Here is a 27,269-nt window from a genome sequence, read left to right on the forward strand (position 1 = left end):
ATCTCTTCACTTTTTAGGAAAACTGCCCCCTTAAGGACAATTTTGAATATTTTAGTTGAGTAAATGTAGTAGGTCAGGAGGTGAATGACTGACATTGAGAGGGTTTTCTCTCCGATCTATTTGCCAATTTAAAGCAAAAGCACTCTCAAAGGATTTAGAAGTCATTGAAATTTGTGGAGACAAATCCCTAATGCCATAGAAGAAGAAAGCTGCTTCTATCCTACAAATAAATGGAGTAGTGTAAAGAATAAATGGAGAGTATGACATGTAGCCACCAACCTGTCTTACAGAGATGCAGCATATGCCTTCACTCGCTACTTTTAGATACATATTTCATGAATACAATATGATGTTAAAACAAGCCAAATGTTAAAAATTTCAGTAATCAATAATCAAGATGTGTAAATATAAACATCTGATTGTAATAAAAATCCAGAAAGACACCATGAACAGGTTTGAATGGGGTTAATTGGTTTAAAGAGGAAAGCTACATAGGCCATGGATTTTTTTAGGTCCATTTTTTTGTGTGTGTAAGAGAATGATTGCATTTTGTGTAAGAGAATGTAGAATACAGATAGCCTGAAATAACAAACATGGACTAAAGGACACAGAAGTTCATTATTGATTTCATGGTGTCTTTAAGTTTTCTCCCAGATCAAGCTAGAGGCTAATCCTGGAAATAGTAATCAAAGTTCCATTGACTTCATCGAGGACACGATCACCTGTGCACACTTCCATCGACCCAAACACATGTTCCATTTACATGTCCTAGATCCTAGATCCACATGGCCAAGCATGATCATTTATTAATTTCAACTCATTCAGCGAGGTCTTGCACGTTTTCTGTTTTAAAGAAGAGTAATTATGACAAAAAGGCGGTGACTAAATATAACAAACTTCTGCCAGGACAGCTCTGGTAAGAATCGATGTGGGCCTAAAACAGAGTATGGAATCAAAATGAGTTTCATTCAGTCGAGTGACTACATTGCTGGGTCCCCATTATTCTTTTATATTGTAGTCACAATGTAAAAAAAAAATGGACAATCAAGGCTTGTTATTCATTTCAATTCATAAACGAGTATTGCTCCAAATGTTCCCCATTCTTTTGTCAAAGTATAAGCATCAATTTTCAAACCGAGAGCAACTTGCAAAGTTTCACAGGTTAATTTTTACATTATTTATACAGAAGTAGTTAGTTTGTTAGACTGTGCCTGGGAAATGTTAATGGTGGTTTATGAGCTAATTATTTCAGTTAATCAAATTGGTGAGAAATTATCAGATGCTATTTGTTCTTAGCGATGATGACAGCCAGAGTAATTTTTTTCTGACTTCAAAATGAATGCAAAAGCTAGTTAAATGCCTGAGCTACTTCATAAAATCACAATTAATATGCAAGTGTATCTTGACCTTCAAACCAAGACATTTCCATTCCTTTAAAGCAGCTACATTGGAGAAGTAGGACAAGTATTTATTTTTAGACCCTTTTAACAACATTTCTTAGTAAAACATGGCTATATGAAAAGATGGTAGAAAGATACAAATGGATACCTGAATTAATGCTACAAATATGGACTAAAACATTTAACAATATTACATTATACAACTGCATTTGTGCATGAATTACCCAGTATATTACTTAAAACTATATTCTACAATATATAAATGTATCTATTTTCTCAACAAACAAAAAGGATAAATATTTACAGCATGAAATCAGGAATCCAATATCTTTTCACATTTATTTTTTAATGGTAATAATAATAACAATAATGCCCTGATAGACAAGACTCCTTAACTTTGCAAAATTGTTGTGAACACTTTAGTTTTCTATATCTTTAAAATACATTATGTGCATATGATGGTATGTTTGTTTCAGCCGTATCCAGATTAGAATCTATTCCGTCTCCATTATAAAGCCAAGAACAGAATCATATTTCATGACATTTCTCCATCAAGGAATCTGGTTCTTCTTCCTTTGGTCTGCAGACAAGCTTTAAACAAACAAGCAAAGTTAAAGTGGTGGGAAGGACAGTAACAGCTTTATTAAATTAGTGCAAAAGACAGACATAGCTCATTCACCGCGTCATCTTTTTCTTTCCATTTTCAGAACTTACAGGGTCTTCCGCACAAACCCACACACACGCTTTTATTTTTAATTTATTTTTTATCTGTTATCTTCTTTTTTCTCTCTCTCTCTTTTCTTGTCTTCTTCTCACAAGCGCAAAATATAAAAAACAAAAACCACTGAATCAACAGCCTTCCCTGGCCTCTTTGACTTGACCCAAGAGGAGAGGGAGAAAAATTAAATAAACGCCTTACCATCAGAATCAAGAATCATAAGAGAGATTCGCTCTCTGCCTGCAAATCACTCTTCAGACTTAAGAACAAGAACTTGTAGATTTAAAAAAAAAAAAAAAAAAAAAAAAAACACACATCAATGGCATTAGAAATAGTCCCTAAAATTTAGAAAAAACATACAGTTCCTTTCTTTTTTTCTCTTGAGGGGTCATTAAAGAATAAGGCTCAAAGTACATACGATAATTAATATATTTGTACATTGGTAAAAAATAAAATATATATTTCCCCCCACAATGTGACACATTACTTTAAAGATATATTGTGTTCCACTCCATAACAACAAATGCAATTGAACAAAAAAACTAAAATAAAAGACGCAAGAGATGTTTTTTTCTTAGACTCTGAAGGCTTCTGGCTACCACCCTGCCCTAAGAAAACACAACCACTGCAGACTAACAAGGCCTTGTGTCCTTCCCTTACATTAGTAAACAAGATCAAATACAGTAGTCTTTAACCAGAGGAAACTAAAGTACATCAAAATGTCCAATCGCTTTGCCCTCATCCAGTATATCTTTGTCCAGTGAGAGAGAGAGTTGGAGCATCAAGGCGGTGCCGTCCATGATGTATTCCAGAGATATGAGAAGACAGGAAGTGCAGGGGAAGGAGGGAGAGGACAGAGAGAAAGTTCCTGGTGAAAAGGTGGAGGCCGTGAAGTTGGGGATAGAGAGAGACGATGGTGAAAAGGACGAGAGCATAAATGGAGGGTGCAAAGGGTCTTTTGGGGGTGAGGTCTTCTCTCTCAGCCTGGTTTGCGTGTGGAGAAGAGAAGGTTTTCTTCAGTGTTGTAAAAGGACTACAGAAAGAATCAGTGGAATTTACAAGCCTGCGAAAGAGAAAAGAGACAAGAAGAAATGTGAAAACGGTGATTAAACACCATTTAACAAAGTTTAACAGAACATCTGAGGTTGTAATAAACGTAGTCTCCCTCAGCAGCAGGTTTGACATTTTTAACACAACATGAAATATTTCCATAATATTCATGCAATGGATCTGTAAAACGTGAAAAACCACAACAAAGCATTTAAACTAATTAGGAACAAAATATCATTCCCGTCGAAGCTCCTGGAAACTTTAAAGCCTTTTACTTCTGCCTTCACTTGCCTTCCGTACTCCGCTCCACACCGCCATCATCGTGAAATATAATTAAAATGTAACTTTGAAAAATGCAAGGTCTAATTTTGCAAGACTTGAGCGAAATGAATTGGCCTGCGGATCTCAGAGATTCAACAGCGATCGAACCATGCCAGAACCGATGCGAGGGAATATTAAATGCGGAGGGGGGGAAAGGACTATTGATTTATTTCCCCCTTTGCTGCTTGTTGTTTCTTTCTACTAGATACGTTTGTACAGCTTGATCCTAAATGGTAGTGGAAGGAAAATAAGACTTGAACGGCACTTAAAAGCACGGCCGACGTTGCTCTGTTCCACAAATGCCATTTTCATATTATAATGAGAATCTAGTCCCGTTTATTCATGTGCCGAGGGCCCGAAATGCATCCAGGTAATACTTTCCCCCTTAGGCAGACGAGTGTGAGACTGAAACATCAAAATATACAACTGAATCAATTCACCTCGCTGCTTTCACATGCAATGAATTCAAGCAAGGGGAGGATAAAAATCCTCACTCTGATCTCTTCACATACACATACTCTTCACTCCATCTTCCTAAGGAGGAAACACAAGTAAGTGTGTAGGTAGCGTGCAATGCAAGCAGCTAGACGAAAGTGTGTTTGATCTAATTACCATCAGCCTGATTGGAGGAAAGTGGTTGTGGCAGCAGTCAGCTGCAGCTGAAACAAGGCACAATAACACATGTGAACCCTGCAGAGCTTTGGTCAGATAGAAATAAACTCCTCTTCACCCCCCTCCCCTCCCTTACACAACCCTCATCATTCACTCCCTCTATTTGTCTTTCCTTCAGCCAAGTAGTAAAGTCACTCATGACGGGCTTCAAATTTACAGCCAGGTCTGAGTTTTCCATTTGAGCTAGATAGATTTAAGAGGTTGGAATCGTAATTTTAAAGGAAATTAATAGTTTAATTAAAAATATAAATTATGTAAACATTTTCACAACCTCATGAGTTTTAAACCTGCATGACTTTCATTTTACTGTTGAAAACAAAAGAACTGATTTTCTCTCTCATTTTCTTTCTTTTGGTCATATGTCAGTGGGGTCAAATGTTGTTTAGGACCTGAATGACCTTTATTGTACAGACTCTTAAAAATAAAGTTCCTTCATTGGCATCTTTGATTCGACAAAGAACATTTAATATCAATAGAAACATTTGCCTGAAAATTTTTCTTCAGCTTATTAAAATGTTCTTCACATGATGATAAAAAAGCATTTAAAGTTTTTAAGAAATGTTAAATGAAATGAATCCAAAAAATAGAGCCAAAAAACAAAACAAAACAAACAAACAAACAAACAAACAAAAAATAACTTTTTTGTTCCACAGTAAAAATTAAGTCAGACAGGTTTGGGATGACATGAGGGCAAGTACATAATGAATGAATAACCATTTTTGAAGAATCCATCCCTTTTAAAAAAAAATCAATTTTACTAACTTTTACTCAAAAAATGTATCATTCAACTTTAAATCTAAAATGATTTGAGGTACCATTCATGTCAATAGCACATGTAGGGGACAAGTTACTCCAGTGTTCAGTACTCAAGGTTAAGAGTTCTGAAAACCTCAACCCTTCAGTATTAAAAACAGGAATTGTAATTTTAGCAAGTGGCATTAATCATTCTTGTCACGCTTGAAAATTCATTAACAAGAAGAGGTTACGCTTTATCTGCCAGGTGCACTGCGGATGGCACGTCAAAACAAGTGGCTTGAAGAGCCAGTAAACGGGTCGATGCTGTGGAAATTTCTCTTCCCCTCGAGACAGGCCACATCAGTACCCAGAGTGGATTAAAGAGTAAAAGCGCCCATCTTGGCAGAAAAAGGGATTTAAACTTCAGTGGGTCCAGACTCAGGCTTATTTCCATGTTTGTGGATTAATTATATTTAACCCCTATTGGGCATCTTTCATCAGATTAAAGCGTAGTTTTATAGGTCTGTTGAGTATATCATCACTCTTCATTTGTCCAGAAAAATCACATTAGGAACATATTCCAAATCATCGTCCGGTATGTATATTTCAATTAAGGTGATTATTAAATCAACTAGGACTGACATTTTCAGTTTAATTTTCATGTTCTTACAGGCTGGACTTCCTTACTGTTTATTAAGCATGGAGACTTTAAACATGTGCAAGAAAAGGTAGACGCAATTTACTTTAAATGGTAGAAACTGTTTATTTATCAAATACCATCCTGGTTAAAATAAGAGCAAACTGCAAATAGTTATAGATGCTATTCACTTAGAGTGTACTCAGAAGTAACATGCTATTTGTAGGAAAGTGAAATGGTAGACGAGGTTAAAAAGTAACCAGTCAACAAGTAAAAAGACACTGCATTTAAGATATTTCATTATCTGAGTGTTAAAACCTTTGCCACTTTCCGGGATTGATGAATTGAAAAAAGTAACATCAGAAATGTGTTAACTGACACTTTTGGTTCTCTTAATGTGTCCTTGCTAAATAAAAATGTCAATTTCAATTATCATTCTTTAAAAAAAAAAAAAATACAAATATTTTACTGACCCCAAAGAAATGTGATCCTTAAAGTGTAGTTTGAAACCAGTCCTACAGGGGGCAGTATTGTCATCTTGGTATTGTTTGACCCTACCACTGTTCAACATGTGCTCTTAACAGTCTCCTCTGTGATCTGATCTTGAGCTCGATTGTTACATCAAAGCATATGTTGTCAGTGGAAAATATAATTTGGTTTCCTCTTGACATTTGTATCAGAATCCAGCCTCATCTTGTGTTGAAAATGTGTTTTTCTCCCTTCGAACATTAACATCACCAGTGTAATCACACACAACTCAATGATTTAAAGGGCAAATCAGCACAGAAGTTAGTGTTTGGCAAACCGTCATCAGAAACAGTAACAATGGGTCCTGTGGGATCTAAGATGTAAAGACCAATGAATGTGTATGAGATGGTCCCAATCATGCCCCCCGTGATCTGCCGTGGCTCATGCATGTATACTGTACGTTGCAGGACAACTTTACTGGGGGTCTAAAGAATAAGGAACTTGTGTCGGTTAATAGAGGATCTATTTGTGTTCTCCCAGAGGCCACAATACATTATTTAAGAGGCCACAAATATAGGTTCACTTCACTCCTTTATCATTGAGAAGGGAGGAAGAACAGTATAAAGTAGGGATTTCTTTTAGTGCATTCTTTTCAATGCACAATAATTACAAATAAATAATCAAAATGTTTTTTTGTGATGAATGAGCAAATACAGACAAAGCAGGTGTGACATCAGCTCTCGAAAAGGTGTCACACTGCAAGACATCATCTACTTATCAAGCATTTAATGGCGACTACTCATAAAAAAATGGAATGGCACAAACCAGTGAACTACATGTTGGTAATGCATGAGTTTGCACATGTGTCTCCTGTAGAGGAGACAGATGAAGTGAACTCTGTCTAATCTTTTGGCCATTTTCGTCTTACAGTGCTCCATCATTGAGCTTCTGGGCTTATCTGCCTGTTCTCAGTTCTCTCTCTCAACAGGGGTCAGAGTTCATTAAGGTGATAAGTAAACTGAAGCCAGACACACTTTCCCGCCCACTTGATCACTGTGCGACATAGCAGTGTGTCTGGTTATATTCCTTACAATGAGTCATCACTTACATGTAGTGGATCTCTGAGACCAGCATGCACCAGCTCTGTCATGTCACATGAGAAATAAACACATGCACACACTTTTAGATTTCCTGTTACATTGTATCACTGCCTGAATGTGGAAAACACACACACACACACACACACACACGGAGTTCAAACATATGAGACCACTAGTGAAAATTATGATAATAAATTCCAAATTATATAATCAGCATAATTCGACAAAAGATATTAATTTAAATATTTTCTGTATTGATTTTGTTGTCTTCACAAGACATTAATTGATGGACTGGAGTTGTGTGGATTATAGTGATGCTTTCATCAGCTATTTCTCTCAATCTGAACTCTCATTCTGATGGCACCCATTCACTGCAAAGCACCAATTGGTGAGCAAGTAACTTAATGTAAATCTGTTCAGAGGAAGAAACATCTCATCTTGAATGCCCTGAGGATGAATACATTTTCAGCACTTTTTTTGATTGAGCAAACAAATAAATGTTAGGGGCATACAAGCACATAAACACTAACAAATCACTGAGACATTATAGTAACATCCCTGAGATTATTTATCAAATACTGTGTGCTAGAATTGTGCCAGGAGCTATATATATATATATATATTTATTTTTTTCACCAGAAATCCCACTTTGTTAAAACAGCATTGCATAATACAGCGCATGTCAATTTCTACCAGGGCAGTAGCAACTAATCCCATAATTTCAGCCTATTAACATTCACATTTTCAGCATTCACACCAAAAAATGATTGCTAACAGAACAATTCTGAGAACAGGGAAATAATGCCTAAAACTGTGAAATGAAGCCATACAATAATATGAAGCATGCAATGAGTTCGGCAAAAAATGCAGAAAAACTCTAAGGCAGGAATTCTCTAAGAAAAAAGGAATTATAATTTATTTGCACAGTGTGTGCATTGTTGTTTTAGACCATTTGTGCATGTCTGGATATATGTCTGATAACAATGATTTACATAATTTGATCAGTTATTCTCAACCAGCTATTTATATAGAAAAGCAACATTTTAACACATTTAGAACCTGAGAAAATGTAGCTATTTACTGAATTCCCCCCAAACTTGAAGCATTGTATGATATGCACAGAGTTAACACAAACAAGAAAGTGATTGGGGGAGAGAAACTTAGGAGAAGATCTGATACAATGTTTCATACAGATCTGGAGATATTGGCTGTTCAGTGCCACAAATCACAGATGGATCTGACTCTTATCCAAACCCAGAGCAGAACATCCCTTCTGAACAGTCAGTGCACAGATCTATTTTTCCTCTGTTTTCCATTTTAGAATGGCTGTATAGAGTTCCATTATGTTCCAACCCCTCTAAAGGAGTGAATTATTAATGTTATTGCCGGGAGAAAGAGTCACTAGGGGGCCATGTGCAGGCTTAGGTGGGAGATTAACTGTGGGACAAAAATATAATACACTTTGACACACACACAAACACAGCAAGAAGCCCAATACCTGCAGTAAAGCAACCTTTAATCAGTGCATATTACTTTAAATGCTTCTATGTGTCTCTGGCTGCTGCACTAGTGGCCCTACACATGCTGTAAATCTAGCCTGATATGTATCAACTCTTAATGCAGTTCCAGGCTTTTCTACGGTAAACAGATACTGGGACATGGCAGACATTCTGCAAGAGAAGCCAATTTCCCATCAAACTGTACAGCAAAGTATACAGGGGAACTTTGATATATACTGTAGATACAAATCTGAAAATATACATTTAAATTATAAATATATAGATGCAAATCTGAATATATATCAGATTTTTTTTTTTTTTTTTTAGAAAGTAAAAGTGCACCAAGTTTCCTGTGAGGGTTAGGGTTAGGTGTAGGGCCATAGAATATATAGTTTCTGCAGTATAAAAATCATTATGCCTATGGGATGTCCCCACTTTTCACAAAAACAAAGGTGTGTGTTTGTGTGTGTCAATTTGAATGTATGTCTGGGAATAAATACATTTGAATAAATATTTGTAAATAGTTAGAATGTGCTTTAAAGATGCAAGCTGTCTGTGAACTGGGCTTAAGCAATACTTGAATGGACGAGGTTCCATATTCAAGGATTAAGAGAGTTTTGTACAACAATGAACTCTGCAAATTTCTGACTTTACTTTTTTTTTTTTGCTGTTGGGCACAATCCTGGATCTGAAACACTTGCAATATTTATTTGGACTTTATTAGAAACCATGAAATATGCAACATCTACATCATCTATCAAACTTGAAAACTCTGAATTCTGATAAGAGGGATCAGCTCTACATGCGAGTGTTGTGAGGGGTGGAGCGAAAGAATACTTACAGAGGATGGAGAGCAGAACCAGTCCCAGCAGTAGCAAGAGATTTGTTTGGATTGAGCCAGCATGGCTGCAGTCCATTCTGTTCTTCTTACAGGTGCACACCTGAACTTTCAATTCTGTGCTGTTGGATATTGGAGGGACTCCAGAGTCAGTCAGAACCAGCGGCAGGTTGTAATTGGCCTTTTTCAGACTGTGCAGCAACATTAACTGGGAGTGAGTATCTGAAAACAATAATAATAAAAAAAAAACTATGTACAGTAGCATTCTGGTCACTTCACATGTCAGTCAGAGAGAGTATCTTCAACTCTGCCACTCAACCTCATATCACCTCACCAGACCTCTTTTATACTGTCTCTCTCGAATCACAGCCTCTGCCATTGATTCTCTTCTCAAACATCTTTCAGAATTCAGAAATTCTGGAGATTCACATCCCTTTCTATGTTTGCGTGTGTGTTCTCAGGAGAGATGGGCAATCGAGAGTGCTAAGATAAACCCAAAATACACTCAGCTATTTGGTCAGGGTGATACTTAATGATACACACATGGTCCGGGACAATAAACCAATCCTCTTGCACTCAGCAGTATGTGACCCACCTGAGCCTGGTGAAAATACTAGAATTTTCATGTTCATGCTGGTTAGGTGCTGGTATACAGTAGCTGTTATACCCCCAGCGTTTTCACTCCCTGATCAAACTTTTAATAAATGTTCATTTGCTGAAAATGATAGATCAACAATAAATCAATTAAGCATAATTTTATTAAGGTAAAGGTTTCCTTTAGTGAAAGCACAAACTGGCTTTCTTCAGACTGGCTCTAGAAATAGCCAGCATGTGTTTAACCGTGGGTCAAGTGGCTGTTTCTGTCCCATCTGAGAATTAACTTACCATTGATCCTGGAGATTTTCCATGTTTTCTCCAGTCCTGGCTGTTTGCCAAGCTCAATCTTGAAAGGATCTGTATTAGGATGAATGTCCTTGTCTCGTCCCCCGATCACCACCACATTCATGTCTTTAGCATCCTCACACACGCGGGCCACGGAGGGGAAGATGTAGGGAGCGTTGTCGTTCTCGTCCTCTATAGTGATTATCAATGTACCTGTGCCCGAGGCAGGTGGACTACCTATTGAGAGAAAAGGCAAAAAGTTAAAAGAATAAAGTTGGGCAGGACCAACAGTTTAAGTAGTTTTAGTATTACAGTATTTAGATTTTAATTTTTATTCATAATTTGAATTTATTTTTAGCTTTAAGTTTAAGTAATTTTATGTTATTGCAATTTTATTAGCTTTTGTAATATGTAATAATATTTAGTTTACATACATTTTTATTCTAGTTTTAGCAATTACTGTAGTACTTAAACTTATTTTGTTTCAGTTAGTTACTAAGCCAACATTTTATACAGATAGACAGACATATATATATATATATTTTTACTTTAATCTCACATTTACTATCTATTGTATATTATAAAAAAAAAGGGAACAAGCTTCCCTAAAGACCAACAGAAAGTATTAAGAAAGTAAATTGGTCAGATCTGATTTCCACAATCACATGCAAGTCGTTCACCAGACTGCAGCTCTCTGGCTCTATAGGCTAAATCAATAGTTATCTTTTAAATGCACAGGAGGATTGTACTTAGCACTCATCACAGCATTCACGCAGCCTGACTGTTACTGTAAAGTGAAGTGGGTTAAAGACCTCTTAAAACCTGAGGCACAAGCAAACTGGATGCATCAGAAACACAGACAACACCAATCAATGTTTATACATGAAGAAAAAATAACAGCAAATCAAATCACTCAGTGTCTGACTTGGACTAACAACAATTATCTCTATTTGAAAGACTCAGATTGCACTTTATTGAATATTGCACAGTGAAAAAACAAAACAAATATATTATCCAAGGCTTTTGAAATATTCCGTGTCTAGGAGATTACCAGTTATTGCAGGACTGCATAATTATAAACAGCCCTGGAGGTCACCCGCAATTAACATCCGATGACAGAATCAGTAATTACAGAATGATTTTGTCCTCATACTGCCAGGAACACTCAGGCCTCAAAGGAAGAAGAAAAGGCACCGTGTCAAAACATGGGAGCAAGTCATGTCTCAGTAGAAAAAGAAATCAGGTTTGTTCCAATTGCGTCTCTAAAATACCCCTGCAGAGTTGCGTTTGGACATCCTTGCCATGTTTTACAGATTTTCTGCTCAAAACGATTGTCAAGTATGTAACAAGACGTTTCACAATATGAAACGAACGTGTGTCCGTGGACAAAAGCAAACGGTCTCACCTAACACCATAAAAGCAGCAGATTTCTCAGTATGCTTCACAGAAATAAACACGTCCAGCCATGAGCGATAACAGCATTCTTATTTATAAATCATGAACTCTTAAAAAATGTAGAAGTGGCTTGTTTGTGCATTAGTAAACATGTCTGTTTCTTTGCTTTTAACACCAGTGAGCAAACCTATGATTGAAAGACGCCAAAGGTCAAAGCAAGTATTACATAAATATGGCCGTTCTGGTATATAGTGATTGAATAGAAAATAAGGTTCCTGCTCATAACAACAGCTATTGACCGCTTTCTGACCCAAAAAACAAGATCAGATAAAAATGCTAAAGGCTAAAATATTCAAGGGGGATTTAGGGGGCTTGGACACCTAGGAGAGCATGAGCTGATGTGATTCGGAGTAACATTTTTGTCCTTAAAGGAATAGTTCACCCAAAATTTACTGAAAATGTACTCAGCCTCAGGCCATCCAATATGTAGATGAGTTTGTTTCATAATCGAAACAGATTTGGGGAAATTTAGCATTACATAATTTGCACACCAATGGATCCTCTGCAGTGAATGGGTGCCGTCAGAATAAGATCCCAAACAGCTGATAGAAACATCACAATAAACCACAGGTAATCCACATGACTGCAGTCCATCAATAAGCATCTTGTGAAGTGAAAAGCTGCATGTCTGTAAGAAACAAATCCATCATAAAGGCATTTAAACTTTAATCCTCTTATTGTCCAAAATTTCAGTCCATGATAAAGCTTCCTCCGTTGAAAAAGTCCATGTGTTGTCCTCTCAAATCGAAATCCACCAACATGTTTGTTTAGAACTGTTTTGGACCATTGTGCTTGTAAATGGTGTTTGATTCAGACAAGATGCACTTTTCACTGGAGAAAGCAATCTTATGCATACAGGACTCATTTTTAGCAGGAAGCAATGGTTTAAAGTAAAAAAAAAGTCTTAATGATGGATTTGTTTCTTACAAATACACAGCTTTTCACTTGTGCTGTTGAAAGTGAAAGCTGTTAAGTGATGGACTGGAGTCTGGATTACTTGTTGATATTTTATGAGGGGTTTTTTTTCAGCTGTTTGGACACTCATTCTGACGGCACCCATGCAGAGGATCCATTGGTGAGCAACTGATGTAATGCTACAATTCTCCAAATCTGTTCTAATGAAGACCATGGCCTGAAGGTGAGCAGATTTTCAATGCATGCTACTTTTTGGGTGAACTATTCCTTACAATGTAAGACGTTCCAAATTTAAGTCTTCTTTGTCAACTTTTTATGAATAAACATGAAAAAAGCCTCTGTTTGTCAGAAGATCAGAAACTGTGAAGTATCTGGTAGAATGTTATTGTGCACAGAGAGTGTTCGGTTGAGAGATGATATCTGTGATGAATATAGACACTAAAAAGGCCTTTGGATATATTCATATTTAATGTACCACACTGCTACACACTCAAGTAAGGTTTATATATAAAGGCAAATGCACTAAAGTTTATATTAAGACATTACATAAACACACTAATAAAGATGATATTAATATATTGTGTCTCTCAGATTTTGACTGGCATTAGAAATGCATCTGAATCTAAATAGAAGATGAAAAGCAAACACTTCCAACCTTTGTGAAATGAGCAATATGCCAGCAGCAATATGAAACTTCATTATAATTAGTTTTGGTTTGGTGAAGACAAACATTCCACATATTGCCACTGACCTCCAAATATCTCTTCTGAATTGCATTTCTTTCCCTCCCAAAACACTATGGAAATATTTTAGCTTTGCACATGGGAATTATTGTGCATATTGAGACTATAAGTCTTCCTCCTTTCTTTCATTACCATCATCACTCTGGTCTATGCGCTATAGGAGCATGGTGCCCACAGGGAAGGGTGCGTAAGTGGAGCGTGGTAGGGACTTTCATGAGCTGCACTTGCCATATCTCTCTTGCCTCTGATGTGCCTTATCAATTCTGTCAACATAAATCGACTAACACATCTGTCATTCAAGAGAACGGGGTGTCTGGTAGGTCCAGTATGTTACAATGCTGAGTTCCACCTGACCCGATGAAATACTACATTTCCTGTAGTACAAACACATTTTAGTCCACTTCTTCTGTTTCTGGACATGGTGTCCAAGTGGTACTCAAAAAAGCATTTGGGAAATTTATTCACACTTTTTAAAAATATATTAATTTCAATGCATTATTATAAAATATCAAACCAAGTAAATTCACAATACAAATGGCTTTTGTGTTAAAACCCATTTTGTAAAAAAAAAAATGTATTATCTGTTTACTCCACTTTTTACTTAAATATTTACTTAAAATATTAAAATTTGTTCTTTCCTTAAAATAAAAAGTTTGATCTAATGCAAATACATTCATAGATTTTGGTATGGGATTACCGTGTATATATATATATATATATATATATATATATATATATATATATATATATATATATATATATATATATATATATATATACACGGTTATTAATAATAATAATAATAATAATAATAATAATAATAATAATAATAATAATAATAATGGTTGCAGAAATGCATAAATAAGTCAATAAATAAATACGAGTATCAGAAAAAACATTTATTTCATAATGATATTTTCCCCCATTTAAAATTCTTATTATCCAATGAAATGATACATTTTTGTGAATTTTTTTAAGTAACAGATCAAAAGGATTAACAATGCAGATGAATTTTCACAACCTTATTTGATCATATTTACCAAGGGTGCCAATATTTGTGGGCATGACTGTAATAAAACATACTAATTATTATTATTAACAATAATAATAATACATTTGTGAATGCATAAATCAGTTAATAAAAAAATACAACGAAAAATAATAATGATCAAAGAAAGAAAAAAAGAAAGGAAAATAATGCTATAAATAAATGGATTTAAAAGAACTTGTTGAAGAACTTCATTACACAATACAAGAACTCTCTATCATACAAAAGCATACGTTATCTATAAAAACTGCACATTACATTTCCAGCAAAGCAAAAATGAAGATAAAATCGCCTAAGCAAGAAAATCTCATCAGCCAGGCTTTATGAAGCTCTTCTGTGTGTGCTGAGAGACTCAGAGAAGACATATACGCACGAGGGAATGCAAATCCTCCCATTTACACACGGCTGCTGTACGTGGTTAGAAAACATTAAAGATGCTTGTTTTCACAAAAAAAAAAGCATTCCCTCGCTTGATCGCTCCATAGTTTTTACCATCTTCATCAGCATCATCATCATCATCATAATTATCTTCGGCAGTGCTAAGAGCTCCCTTATCTTCTAACTCACATTGAAGGCCTATTACACACATTTAGATACACCATAAAGTGTTCTAGAAATGAGCATCAGCTTTTCATGTTGCAGTTTATCACTTAATAACTTTTATCTTAGAAACCGACGACCCTTGTAACATCAATATTGATTAAGGTAAACGTGAGCGGAAATATACAGCAAGACTTCATGAATAGCCGAGTACACATGGTTTTGTTTTACAAGCAACACTGACATAAAAGATATTCATGAGATATGGATAAAAAGGGTTATTTGCATAAATATGTCTATTACATATGCAGCATGTAATGGGACTGGATGTTTCAGATGCTATCTCCTTTCCGTTCCATAATGAGAGTGATTTATTTTCTCCTTTTTTATGGCGCGCTGATATATGTATAGGCTCATATTTTGTCTGTCTTTGCTGAGATCCAATTCTCACTTCTCTAAACTTCTTTCTAATGCATCACTAAACATTGTTGATATGGATGGGATAGACAGTTTTTCAGCCTCACAGCTGTTCGTGAGCAGATTTGAAATGTGCAACTTTTCCTTCTGCATTAAAAAAAAAAAAAAGAGTCCTGAAAAATATTCCTATTTTATGGCTAGCACACAGCTTGCACACTGTAAATACAATTCACATACTGCAAAAGTCTCAGGGGAAAGGTTTTTTTTAATTCTGTTGGATGCATTAATGATTTTGTGACAGTACAGGATTCTATCTCATCCCCTCAGACCCCAAAGACAGACCCTTGGTTCAGTGAGTTTCTTTATTTTGCCACTGGCCCATTGTTCCACCTGATGCTGCCCTGGAAGACGGTCCAATTGACTACAGCAGCTTGGGCTGATACCAAATGTTTCTCAGTCTGTATTACTCTCTGTATATTCACAGTATCTCTTTCTCTCTTTCACTCACTGTCTGTTTTCTGTTTCTCTACTTTTGTACATTTCACTTTTGCTCTAGCTTGCTCCAGCTAATTTAACTTATACTTGGCACGGTGTAATACAAACATTGTTGACTCGGATAAATTGCTTGTGCTGCTCCTCGTTTGTAAGTCGCTTTAGATAAAAGCATTTGCTAAATGCCTAAATCTAAGTTAAATTCTGCACACAAAAAAAAAAACAACAACAAAAAACACAACTCTTAAATGTATGAAAACAATTGCAGTTCTTTGAAAAAGTTAAAAACCACCCACAAAATCATTTGCATTTATGCATTTGGTTAGACTATTTATGTAAAGCACTCCTGCACGTAAGGTATACATTTTATAATTTCCAGCATTCCCTGGACACCCATGAGCTTTAACTGTGCTATTTGCCATGCTCTACTACCGTTTCTACCCAACTGCATTAACGATCTGTATCAGGTGGCGGCTCACTTGAGCTCCACTTTCTCCCATTGGAAGTCATTGCATTTCAGTTAAACTCTGCTCAACTCTGTCGCATCGCCTACAGGCAATTTTCCACACTGTGTCTCAAATCACCAGCTCTCATTGAAAATGAATGATTTCCGGGGCTTTCTACTCCATCTCTGCTGAAGCTTATGGCCAGTGGCAAAAGTATAAGATAAAGTCAAAGAAAGAATCCACAGAGTGATTCACTAGCTTTGTGGTGATGATAATTAGAGCTGTTGAACTATTAGACAAATTGTTTCAATTGATACAAATTCTTTGAAACTCTCTAAAAAAAAAAGAAGTAACAGTTGAGCTCAAGGATGTGAATGGGATGTAATCAGAAGGGTGTCTGAGTCAGAAGGGAAAGCACAGTGGGGGTGTGGAGTGTGTGGTTGCTCACTGCAGTGGTCACACAGAGAGACAGACTCTGAGAGGACACACAGGACTCGAGCAGATGGCTCTTTTATCACTCTGCTTTGGCATGCTGAGAAAGCTCCAGTGCAAAGACCTATAAGAATAAACGACTTATATAAGCTTAATGTAACAGCACATTAACTAGTGAATTTCTGAAGGAAAAAAAAAACCTTTCTAAGCTTTTTATATCCATCGATGCTTTTAAATATTTTATTTTTAGATTCAGAGTGGCCACAAAACGTTTTTGGACATGCGCAAAAACTTCGGAAGTCACATTAAGAACATCACTGCACTGGATTAAAAATGAATGGCAAATGATTAGTGTTTCTGGGAAATAACTTCACTAACTGGTTCCAAGGTGATTTTTAGTGGAAGGTTCCTTTCCTTTCCTTTTCTTTCTTTCTTTACACCAAGGATGCATTCATTTGATCAAATACACCTTTGATGAAAGTCATGTTGTAATGATTATTCCTTTGATGACAATGTTGAATTTTAGGCTGTCATTATTCATTAGTCTGCAGTGACACATATTATCTATCTATCTATCTATCTATCTATCTATCTATCTATCTATCTATCTATCTATCTATCTATCTATCTATCTATCTATCTATCTATCTATCTATCTATCTATCTATCTATCTATCTATCTATCTATCTATATATCTATCAGCTGTGCTCTATCTAAGATAAAAGTCATGAAAAGGTGATGTGAAAAAAATATCAACAACCTATTGGTTATATTCGGATACCTTATGAATACTGCACAATATTGCATAAAACCTATTGAAAAACTATTAACAAGACATGCACTTGAATCTGACATACTCCCCTTCCAGCAACCACTGAATTCTCAATCAGGCCTAGAGGGACTGTAGAGAAACAGTCTATCACACAACCACATATACAGTTGACTTTCCGTCAACTTAACAAGGGAGAAAATTGATCTGCAATTAAAGGCAGGCCCTCTTTCTTCACGGAAAGCTCAGCTGGAACCTGACGATGAAGAGCCGATTAAACCTGCAAGTCCCTCTAGAACAAAAACCTCTGATTAGCCTCATGGGTTCCTTTTAATGAGAAACTTGGATTGAAGGAACTCTCTACCTCTGCTTTGACAATGCCTAGATCATCCTTTCATCAGTATTGAATCAGGGCCTTACATCGTTCTTTATGTCAAAGTCCCCCTTTTGTATGAAGAGAGGATGTGTGATTACGTTCTATTTCCCCCTTGAAAACTGCACAAGTGGACGTGACAGGATTTGCATTATTAGAGATACGAATGTTCTTCCATCTTCATTTCAGACTTCAAAGTCCAAGGACAGAAAAAAAAAAAAAAGATTCTCTAGTGTCTGCAGAAACCAATCAGTGTCAATTTAGCCCAGCAGATGGGGACGATAATTTGAGAGTGCACTGTGTGTGTTTTGCTGTGTCTTATTAGTTTGGTAAAGCAACCAACCAAAAGACTTGTTCTCCACAAGCCCAAGACAATATGCAATGGGCAACAGCTACTTGTTTCTCTCCACTGAAAAATCACCTCTTCGATCTCTTAAGAGCATGTCTTAACACAGAATTGCACAGAAGTCAAGCCTCCTTTTATATTATAGCACGTGAGCGCAGAGGAGGTGGAAATATGCTGTTTTGCAGAGTGAGAAGCAGTGGAGAAACCAAAGCTGTGGATGATAAGAATCATGATGTACTATAGGCTTTCTGGATAGATCTCATTGCAACGACATTATCCTGGCTGGAGAAATGGATAGAGATTGTTCCTTGTGCCACTTTGAAAATCGTCTAAGGTTACACATGTAACCCTGGTTCCTATGTAGATAGATATATAGTCGTTACGAATCTGTATAAGTTTCTATCTTCTACTGAACACAAAATATGATATTTAGAAAAATGTGGGTAAACAAATAGTGGCTGGTCCACATTGAATTAAATGCGGACCAGAAACTTTGGTGACCGAATTTAAATTTTCAGGTGTATAAAATATTTGTACTAATCAGGCCTTTGATGAAGGATTGTTCAATTCTAATACACTAGCTATAACATCAACATGTTTACATTAGATTAGCATGGACTAAACAACAATCAAAAACAAGTGCCCCGGAGCTAGATTGGTCGCACTGAAGCACTGATTACAGTTCTTCCCTCTACAATGCGGATGTTCAGAGGTCTCTGAGGCATATGCTAATGCTCCAAGCAAACTTCTCATGCATACATAAAGAGCCTTTTATTTTGTACAGCAACATTCCTGATAATACATTGCCTGCCCTAAATGACAAGTGCACATCATGCAGGAAGATGTGCCCTACATAGAAGACGTCTTCTGTAAGGCACATTTTCATGTGAAGGAGGGAGCAAAGTTGAGAAATGCAATTTTAGCCTTACGCCAGAACATAAATCTTTTATAGTTCTGCTACTTTACAAACTCCAGAATCTGTAAGACATGTAACATTATTTGGAGAAAAAAAAGGAGAGAATTATAAAATGCATTTTAAAGCACTCCCTGATAAAAATTAATAGACATGCTTTTGGTGCTCAATAAATATTTCGGTCCCACTTTATATTAGGTGGCCTTAACTACTATGTACTTAAGTACAATGTACTTATTGTGTTTATATTGTATTGTAAAACACTTTTGCTGCTATTGAGGTAGGATAGGGGTAAGGTTAGGGAGAGGGTTGGAGGTATGGGTAAGTTTAAGGGTGGGTTAAGGTGTAAAGTATGGGTCAACAGTGTAATTATAAATGTAATTACAGAAATTAAATACAGATGCAATTACATGTAGTTTTTTTTTATAAATAAGTACAATGTAAAAACATGTATGTACACAATAAGTACATTGTACTAAATAATGAATTAAAATGTAATGTAGTTAAGGCCACTTAATATAAAGTGGGTCCAATAACAGAAAACAGATTTTCTGCTTAATATTTGTGCAATGTTGGGGTAAGCAGGTTTATTTATTTATGAATTAATACTTTTATTCTACAAGGATACATTAAATTGATTAACAGTGACAGTAAAGACACTTATAATGATTATACTAATAAATAAAAAGAGTAGTATGAGCACAACTTTATGCAGCTAACCAAACTTAGGAGACAGGACATAAACATGGTGGGCAGATTACTCTCTTTCTATCTCTCTCTCTTTCTCTCTCTCTCTCTCTCTCTCTCTCTCTCTCTCTCTCTCTCTCTCTCACACACACACACACACCCTGAAGAATGATGGAATGAGTGAACATCTGCTGGCGCAGTGGGGAATGAAGAAACAAGAAAAATGTCCCTGTGTCTCACACCGAAACAACTGATTATGCCCTCTAAATGACGGACCCTCTGCCAATGTTGAGATAGTGCAGCCCCTCCATCTCCACCCTTCTGAGCTGAGCTCCAGCAGGTGTTGTAAGGGCTTGAATCATTAACCTCAGGCTGACAGACAAGACTGAGCCCACCAGGCTCAGAAAAGTGTAGCACTTCAGCAACTCCCAACCACTCCAGTGAGTCTTCAACTTCACACACTGGGAGCTGCAAAATGGATCAATTTATTTCAGCTGCAGGTTAGAGGTTTGTAGGACTGATTTTTCCATACTGCTCCACAGAATTTTAGTCTATGTTCTGGACTTAAAAGGATTTTCTTCCCACATACTCTAAGCACCATTCTTGCAATCCCACATTATTAATAACGCAAAAAAAAAGCTTATATGTGTGTGTGTGTGTGTGTGTGTGTGTTTGTGTGTGTGTGTGTGTGTGTGTGTGTGTGTAAAAAACATTTTTTAATCGTCCCCAAATTACATTGAGGTTGTATGGAAATGATCAACCAACTTAATTTTTAACAAAAAAATTATCTTTTGAATATAGCTGATCTACTCCTTTAAAACAAAGTTATATGTGTAAAACACAAGGGTAGAAAAGCGCACACAGACTAAACTACATCCACTCTCCACCCAGTCTTATCTACTCTCTCCTCTATCTGCTCAGCATCTTCTCATTTTCCCTCTCCCTTCTATCATTCTTGTTCAATCAACGCTCTGGCCTTCTCAGTGGTCAGTGGTCAGACAGAGAGAGAGAGGGGCAACAATCATCTGAGCCCATGAAATAAAGACATGGGACTCCAGTCTAGATCAATAGCCTGTTAGTGACCACTATGACTTTCATGTCATGCAATCATCGGGCAGACTGTCAAGGAATAGGGAGTCTGTGATAGATTAGATCTGCCTGGGATACCAGGGAAACACGGGATGCGCAAAATCCAGCGCTGTACACACACACACAGGGAGTCACACAAAAGGAAAAGCATAATGTTAACACCATGTTTGAAGTGCCAATACAAACCCTCACCACATAATATATATTAAAGACAAATATCAGACTGAGAGATTAAAAGACTATATATATATATATATATATATATATATTTGAAAATAGTGAATTTTCATTTATGGGTGAACTACCCTTTAATGCACAAAAATAAGGCAACTATTCCCACCAGACTCTAGTAAACTAGTAAACAGAGAAGGTTAATGTAGAAAGTGACCCCAAAGCAAACATTATTTTGGGCATTTGACATTTATTGAAATAAGCCTCTGGTCTGCATCTGAAATGTCTACATCTCAATGCAAATAAGAAGTCTGAAATATGACACATAGCTGCAGTCACCGTAACCTTTTCAAAACCTCAGCAAACAATGATTAATAATTTATTACGAGTATGAAATCAAACCGTTATCGATCTTAAGTTACACTTGGATTAGCATATATAATCAGACTGATGTCTGAGCTGTGCAATACTTATATGTTATTTGCACTTTGCTGTGGGGTTCACCTTGATGTCCTCTCCATTGTAAACGAAGCCACTTGCATTTCTCTGGAGTCAATAGTATTGGATAAACAGCACATCTCATCCATACCGTCTATAATTATAAGCATTTAAATAAGTCTTTTTCTGAGATCCTCAGAAATCTCCTTTGTTCGTGCCATGATTCCCTTCCACAAACATGATCAGACTTTGATAGATCTCTGTTGTCTAAATAAAACAGGGCATGCATTTGCACACATCCCACTTTTTAAAAACACCTCTGAACAAATGGACTCTAATTTCAATTTCGCAAACGTTTGCCACTCACAGATATGTAATACTAATGATATTTTGGGTGATATGTATGCAGAAATATCAAAATTTCTAAAGGGTTCACAAACTTTAAAGCTGCACTTGTGTATGTATGTGTACACACACATGCCTTTTTTTTTTTTTGGAAATGAATACTTTTATTCAGCAAGAATGCATTAATAATAATAATAAAAAAAATCTAACTCAAATGTTTAAAATAATTCAGTTTTTTTATTCATCAAAGAATCCTGAAAGTAAACAGTATTTATTTGAAACAGAAATTTTTGGTAAAATATTAAATGTCAACTTACCGACCTCAAACTTTTAAAAAAGTAACATAAATAAAAAAAATATAATAATAATTATTATTATTTATTTTTTTATTTTTGAAATGAAACTGTATAACTGACAGCAAACTCCATCTGATTTAGAGTACACACTTTTCCTGAACTATTAAATTCCCATAAAATCAACTGCCATTCTACTTTTATTTTCTTGTATCCTATTTAACTCAAAAATATGTCACATTATAGCTGTAAAATAGGCTGTAAATGCTGTTTCACTTTGACTTTTGGCAAGAAAGAAAGAAAGAAAGAAAGAGAATGTTGTGGCGAATCATTCTCCCTTAAAATGCTATAGATGAGGTACAGTATACAATGCAGTGTGTGCTGTTTGTGTACTGCACAATTTGGGTCATTTGATTCATCGCCAGCAAATCTGTATACTGCACATCCCACACAGTATGCACACTGCAAAAATAATAAGAGTACCATGGTTGTACACCATTCCAAACACAGCTTGACCGATGTAAACAGAGGAAAAATGCATTCAGCCCATACTGATTCCCCTTAAAGAGCATCTATGAATATGAATCAGTATGAAATAACATACTGAAAACCTGTAAATAAGGGCACTTTTGAACTGTTTTGATTGGCTTGTTTCGTTTAATGGATCTGTCATTTGTCAAATGCCACATCCAACCTCTTTCTACAGACAAACAGACTGAGAAAGAAAAAGGGAAGAGAACAGGAACCTTTCTTCTTCTAATACCTCTAAGCGTCCCTGCCAGATGATGTGACATTGAGAAGTGACTCATTCAGAGGTTAATTAAATGTTGTTTATGCCACGTGAGATAAATTACTATACTACCCAGAGAGCACTAATCCAACGACTGTTTTCTCTGACCTGCAGAAGTGTGTAATTTCCTGTAGCCAGAGAATAATCCGTGACCATGCCAGCTCAGCTGTGTTAAGCACAGTTGATGACCTCCAAAAAGAATCCTGGAAAATGGGCTTACTGTGATATTGGTATAGTTTCGACAGCAATTGAGAAGAAAAAAGAATAATAGCTTTGTATGCGCAATGTCTATGCCTTTTACAAAAGGTTTAGTGCCAATTATTAGCCCAGGAAGCAAGCCGCTCCATTGGCCAGCCTTCTTTCAGACACATCATAACATTTTCCACAGTGAAACAAGTAGCATAATGCTGCTTGATCTGACATCTCAGAAACATTATAACATGTTGAGACCTTCATTGTTACAGTGCTGTTTCATCGTACAAAGCCTTGTTGAAATGAAAATCTCGCCAAAACATGTTGAGAGTGTGTTTCTTCACAAAAACAAAATAAAAAATAACAAAAGTTGATTTATTAAGTCTATTTTTGTCACATTTCCCCAAAAGAAAACTCATTTTTTGTAGTTTAATCTGTAATGTACTGTATCTGGACTTTTTACATTTGAGTTTCTAATCTTCATGATTCTTAATGACCATTTAAATTAAATTCTCATTACGGTCATAAAATATTAGGGCTGGTAAGCGGTTAAAATTGTAAATCTAATTAATTACATGATGTGGTGATTAATTAATCTTATTAATTGCACATCAGATTGGAAGAAATTGCTCTGAAAAGATTATTTAAAGTCATTGTTGTGCAAAGCGTCAAACTAAAACTGCCAGTAGGTTGTGGAAATGTCTTAATGATTAAGTCATTGAGTCATTTATTCATTCGTTTGATTGTTCAAATGGCTGATTCATTCAGGAGTGAAGTAAATGGTTCTTTATGAATGGTTCATTGAAACAATAGGCTTGCTCGACTTGAACCGGATCATCATCATCAGACCAATCGGTGTGTAACATCAAAGAACCTCAAGAGCTTTAGAGAACAGACGACTGCTTTTGCTTTTGCTTTTGAATCGCTCTTGCGGTACTTTGATGTCATACACCGATTGGTCTGTACAGCGCCACTTCAAAGCCAACTCGACTGTGGCCAATGGTTCAACGCGGCCAATAGTTCACACAAATAGTTCAAAACGTGGATTAAGAAATGAAATGTCGCTGTGGGTTGCTCAGTGGGTGAACAGTTCTGATTGGTCTTTAAATTTAGGTTGGCAAAAATGAGTAAAACAGACAACATTGTGTCTAAAATAATTAACTGTTGTATAAGATGAGTAACTCATTTGATATTGCACTTAGCCTACTTCTCGTGTGATATTTTAGTGAACTATGTGATGTAAATATGAGACAGAGTCTCAAACGGGCATTTTACCCCATATCTTGAATTTTAGGAAGCTTCTATAGGCTCCATCACACAGTAAGTTGTTGCCCTGCCTCATATTAGTCATCAATCAACTGTATGAATTGGCAGAAGATCCACATAGGTCTGGGGCGGAGCAAGTGCGTTAAATGCATTAATAATTATAACGTGTTATTTTTCTCCATAATTGATTAATCAAATTAACGCGATCGGCCAATTGTTATGCATATCTCGTCAGTAAAGCCGGTTCTCTAATCAGCGGTAAATTCCCTCAGGTGCATGATTTCACATAGAGCCGCTGTTACTACACAGAGCCGTTGTTAACTGAGAAGATGCGCAAATAAACGCTGAACATGAACGTGGATTTGCGCAGCTTCTCAGTTAACAATGGCTCTGTGTAGTAACAGCGGCTCTATGTTAAAGCACCTGAGGGAATTTACCGCTGATTAGAGAACTGGCTTTACTGACGAGATGCGCATAACGATCGGCCGGTCTTGATTGGTGCACCCCTAATATATATATATATATATATATATATATATATATATATATATACATATATATATATATATATATATATATATATATATATATATATATATATATATATATATATATATATATATATATATATATATATATATATATATATAAAATGATGTATAAACAATTTTCACTCAAATTCCTAGTAAATTTCACCAATATTTATTATAATTGATCCTCTACATTTTCCCACTAAATGTCAAAAAATGAGTGATTTGTCACCCAGTAAATGTAGTGATGACTGACTAAATCACATCACATTACCTGACATCAGAAGTTATTACATCGCATTTGACATCACCCCATGCAAATAAAATGTCCTACCATTATCTGTGGCCATGAAGAGAGCAGTGTACCGGTTGTTGTGAACGTGTGGAGACTCGCGGTCCAGTATGGCTCTGGTGGTGACATTGCCTTTGAAGGGGTTCACGACCAGCCAGTCTGCTGGGTCTCTCAATACAGAGAACCTGAAGGGCACACATGACACACATGAAACTCTTAGAATGGGTCTATCTTTTAAAGTTTTGCCAAATCACAAGCATTTCAAAATTTCTTTCAGATTAACTGACCACTTTTTACAGGGACAATCACTCTTGGACTTGTCAAGTGCCTTGCTCAAGAAAACAATGCTGACAGGTCATGGATTACCCCTTGAGGCATTCAAACCTGCAACCTTTTGGTTTCCAGAGCATATTTTTAACCATTAAGCAACATGACCTAGAGCATTAGCACTACAGAGTGGTGATGGGTTATCAGGAAGGTCAGCTGAAAGTGAAATAAGAAGAAATGGAGCAAGACGAGCACTTGAACATGTAAGAGTGATAAATTACCTGCAGCAACACATCTAAGAATAATGAGCCGTTTTGTAATCGGGTAATCATGTGATGATATCTCGGGCATGACCGCCAGAACACCTAAGCATATGTGTATGCATGACTGGATAAAAGCAGTTGCAGTAGTGCTGAAATCTGGAGCTGAGCCACTGATTTACAGTCTAAATAAAAGACAAACACACCAAATGAAATGCAAGTTCTCCGGTTCTACTGCTTTTAGGAAACCCATGGAGACTCATTCAAAACAGAGGTGGGAGAATTTTTTTTTTTTTTTTTTTTTTTAATGAAAAATATTGCTGACTCAGATACCTTTCCCAAATGAACACAAACATTCACATAACCAACAAAGACCATCAATAGCAGATTGAACAGAACTGGAAAATGAAGACACAATGTTGACTTAATAATAAGTTTGAGTAAATGTATATTTCGGACAAACTTTCCATTTGATTAAAATGTGCAAAATATGCATGTACAGAATTTTACACCTACATTACAGAAAAGAAAAAAAAAATAGGATTGGTAAGATTTTGTTTGTCTCTTATGCTCACCGTACCTACATTTGATCAAAAATACAGTAAACATTTTAATAAATATTATTGGAATGTAATTAACTGTTGTTTATATATATATATATATATATATATATATATATATATATATATATATATATATATATATATATATATATATATATATTTTTTTTTTTTTTTTTTTTTTTTTTTTACTTTATTGTCATTGTAGGGTACAAGGCAGCAAAATGCAGAAGTGCAATAAGTGGTAAGTACAAGATATACAGTGTCTACAATATGTTACAGATGTATAATAATTACTCTAGTCTTCATTGTCACACGATCCTTCAGAAATAATTCTTGTATTTTCATTTGGTGCTAACATAACATTCTTATTATTATCATGTAAAAAAATTAAAAAATAAAAATGTTTTATTGCCTAATTTTTTTTTCTGTGGAACCCCTGATACATTTTTCCTTGCAAGATTCTTTGATGAACAGACAGTTCTCCTCTAGCAGCAATATACAGGTATTTACATGACTTTAAACTAACTTTTTACTGTACATTTGAGACATAGAACACCCAAAAAGGAAAGCTTTTAGTTTTACTGTAGCTCCATGTACCCACTTGCTCTTCCGACAGCAAAAAAGGACCTTTCACAAAGCAATTCTAGCTTATCAGCATTCTATCGCATCTCAGGGAAATGTTCTCTGATTCATGCGGACAAGCTCTCGGAAACAAGCTAGCATGAGATTATCATCACGCTGCTCTGGATACAAATACCTCACATCCTGACTCATATGTCCAAGAGAGCAGTTTGTAATTCTCCCGTAAAATCAGCTGGCATTTGTTAGAGAACTCTCTTCCTACATGGAGTGTGCACAAAGGCTGACAAATGCAGA

The 27,269-nt window shown here is 36.0% G+C and overlaps 1 protein-coding gene across 1 annotated transcript in view; it reads right to left on the minus strand.

The window, feature by feature from the left end:
- Positions 1-988: 988 nt before the first annotated feature.
- Positions 989-27,269, minus strand: part of LOC113061439 (cadherin-13-like) — a 43,371-nt gene continuing 17,090 nt past the window's right edge. Inside the window, exons 3-6 of the mRNA XM_026230553.1 lie at positions 25,346-25,488; positions 10,324-10,557; positions 9,442-9,660; positions 989-3,181 (exon numbers count right to left, since the gene is read on the minus strand). Coding sequence (XP_026086338.1) covers positions 3,174-3,181; positions 9,442-9,660; positions 10,324-10,557; positions 25,346-25,488 — 604 coding nt within the window. The 3' untranslated portion in view covers positions 989-3,173. The remainder of the gene's footprint in view (positions 3,182-9,441; positions 9,661-10,323; positions 10,558-25,345; positions 25,489-27,269) is intronic.

This window comes from Carassius auratus, chromosome 43 (genome assembly GCF_003368295.1).
Source record: "Carassius auratus strain Wakin chromosome 43, ASM336829v1, whole genome shotgun sequence".
Classification (NCBI taxonomy): domain Eukaryota; kingdom Metazoa; phylum Chordata; class Actinopteri; order Cypriniformes; family Cyprinidae; genus Carassius; species Carassius auratus.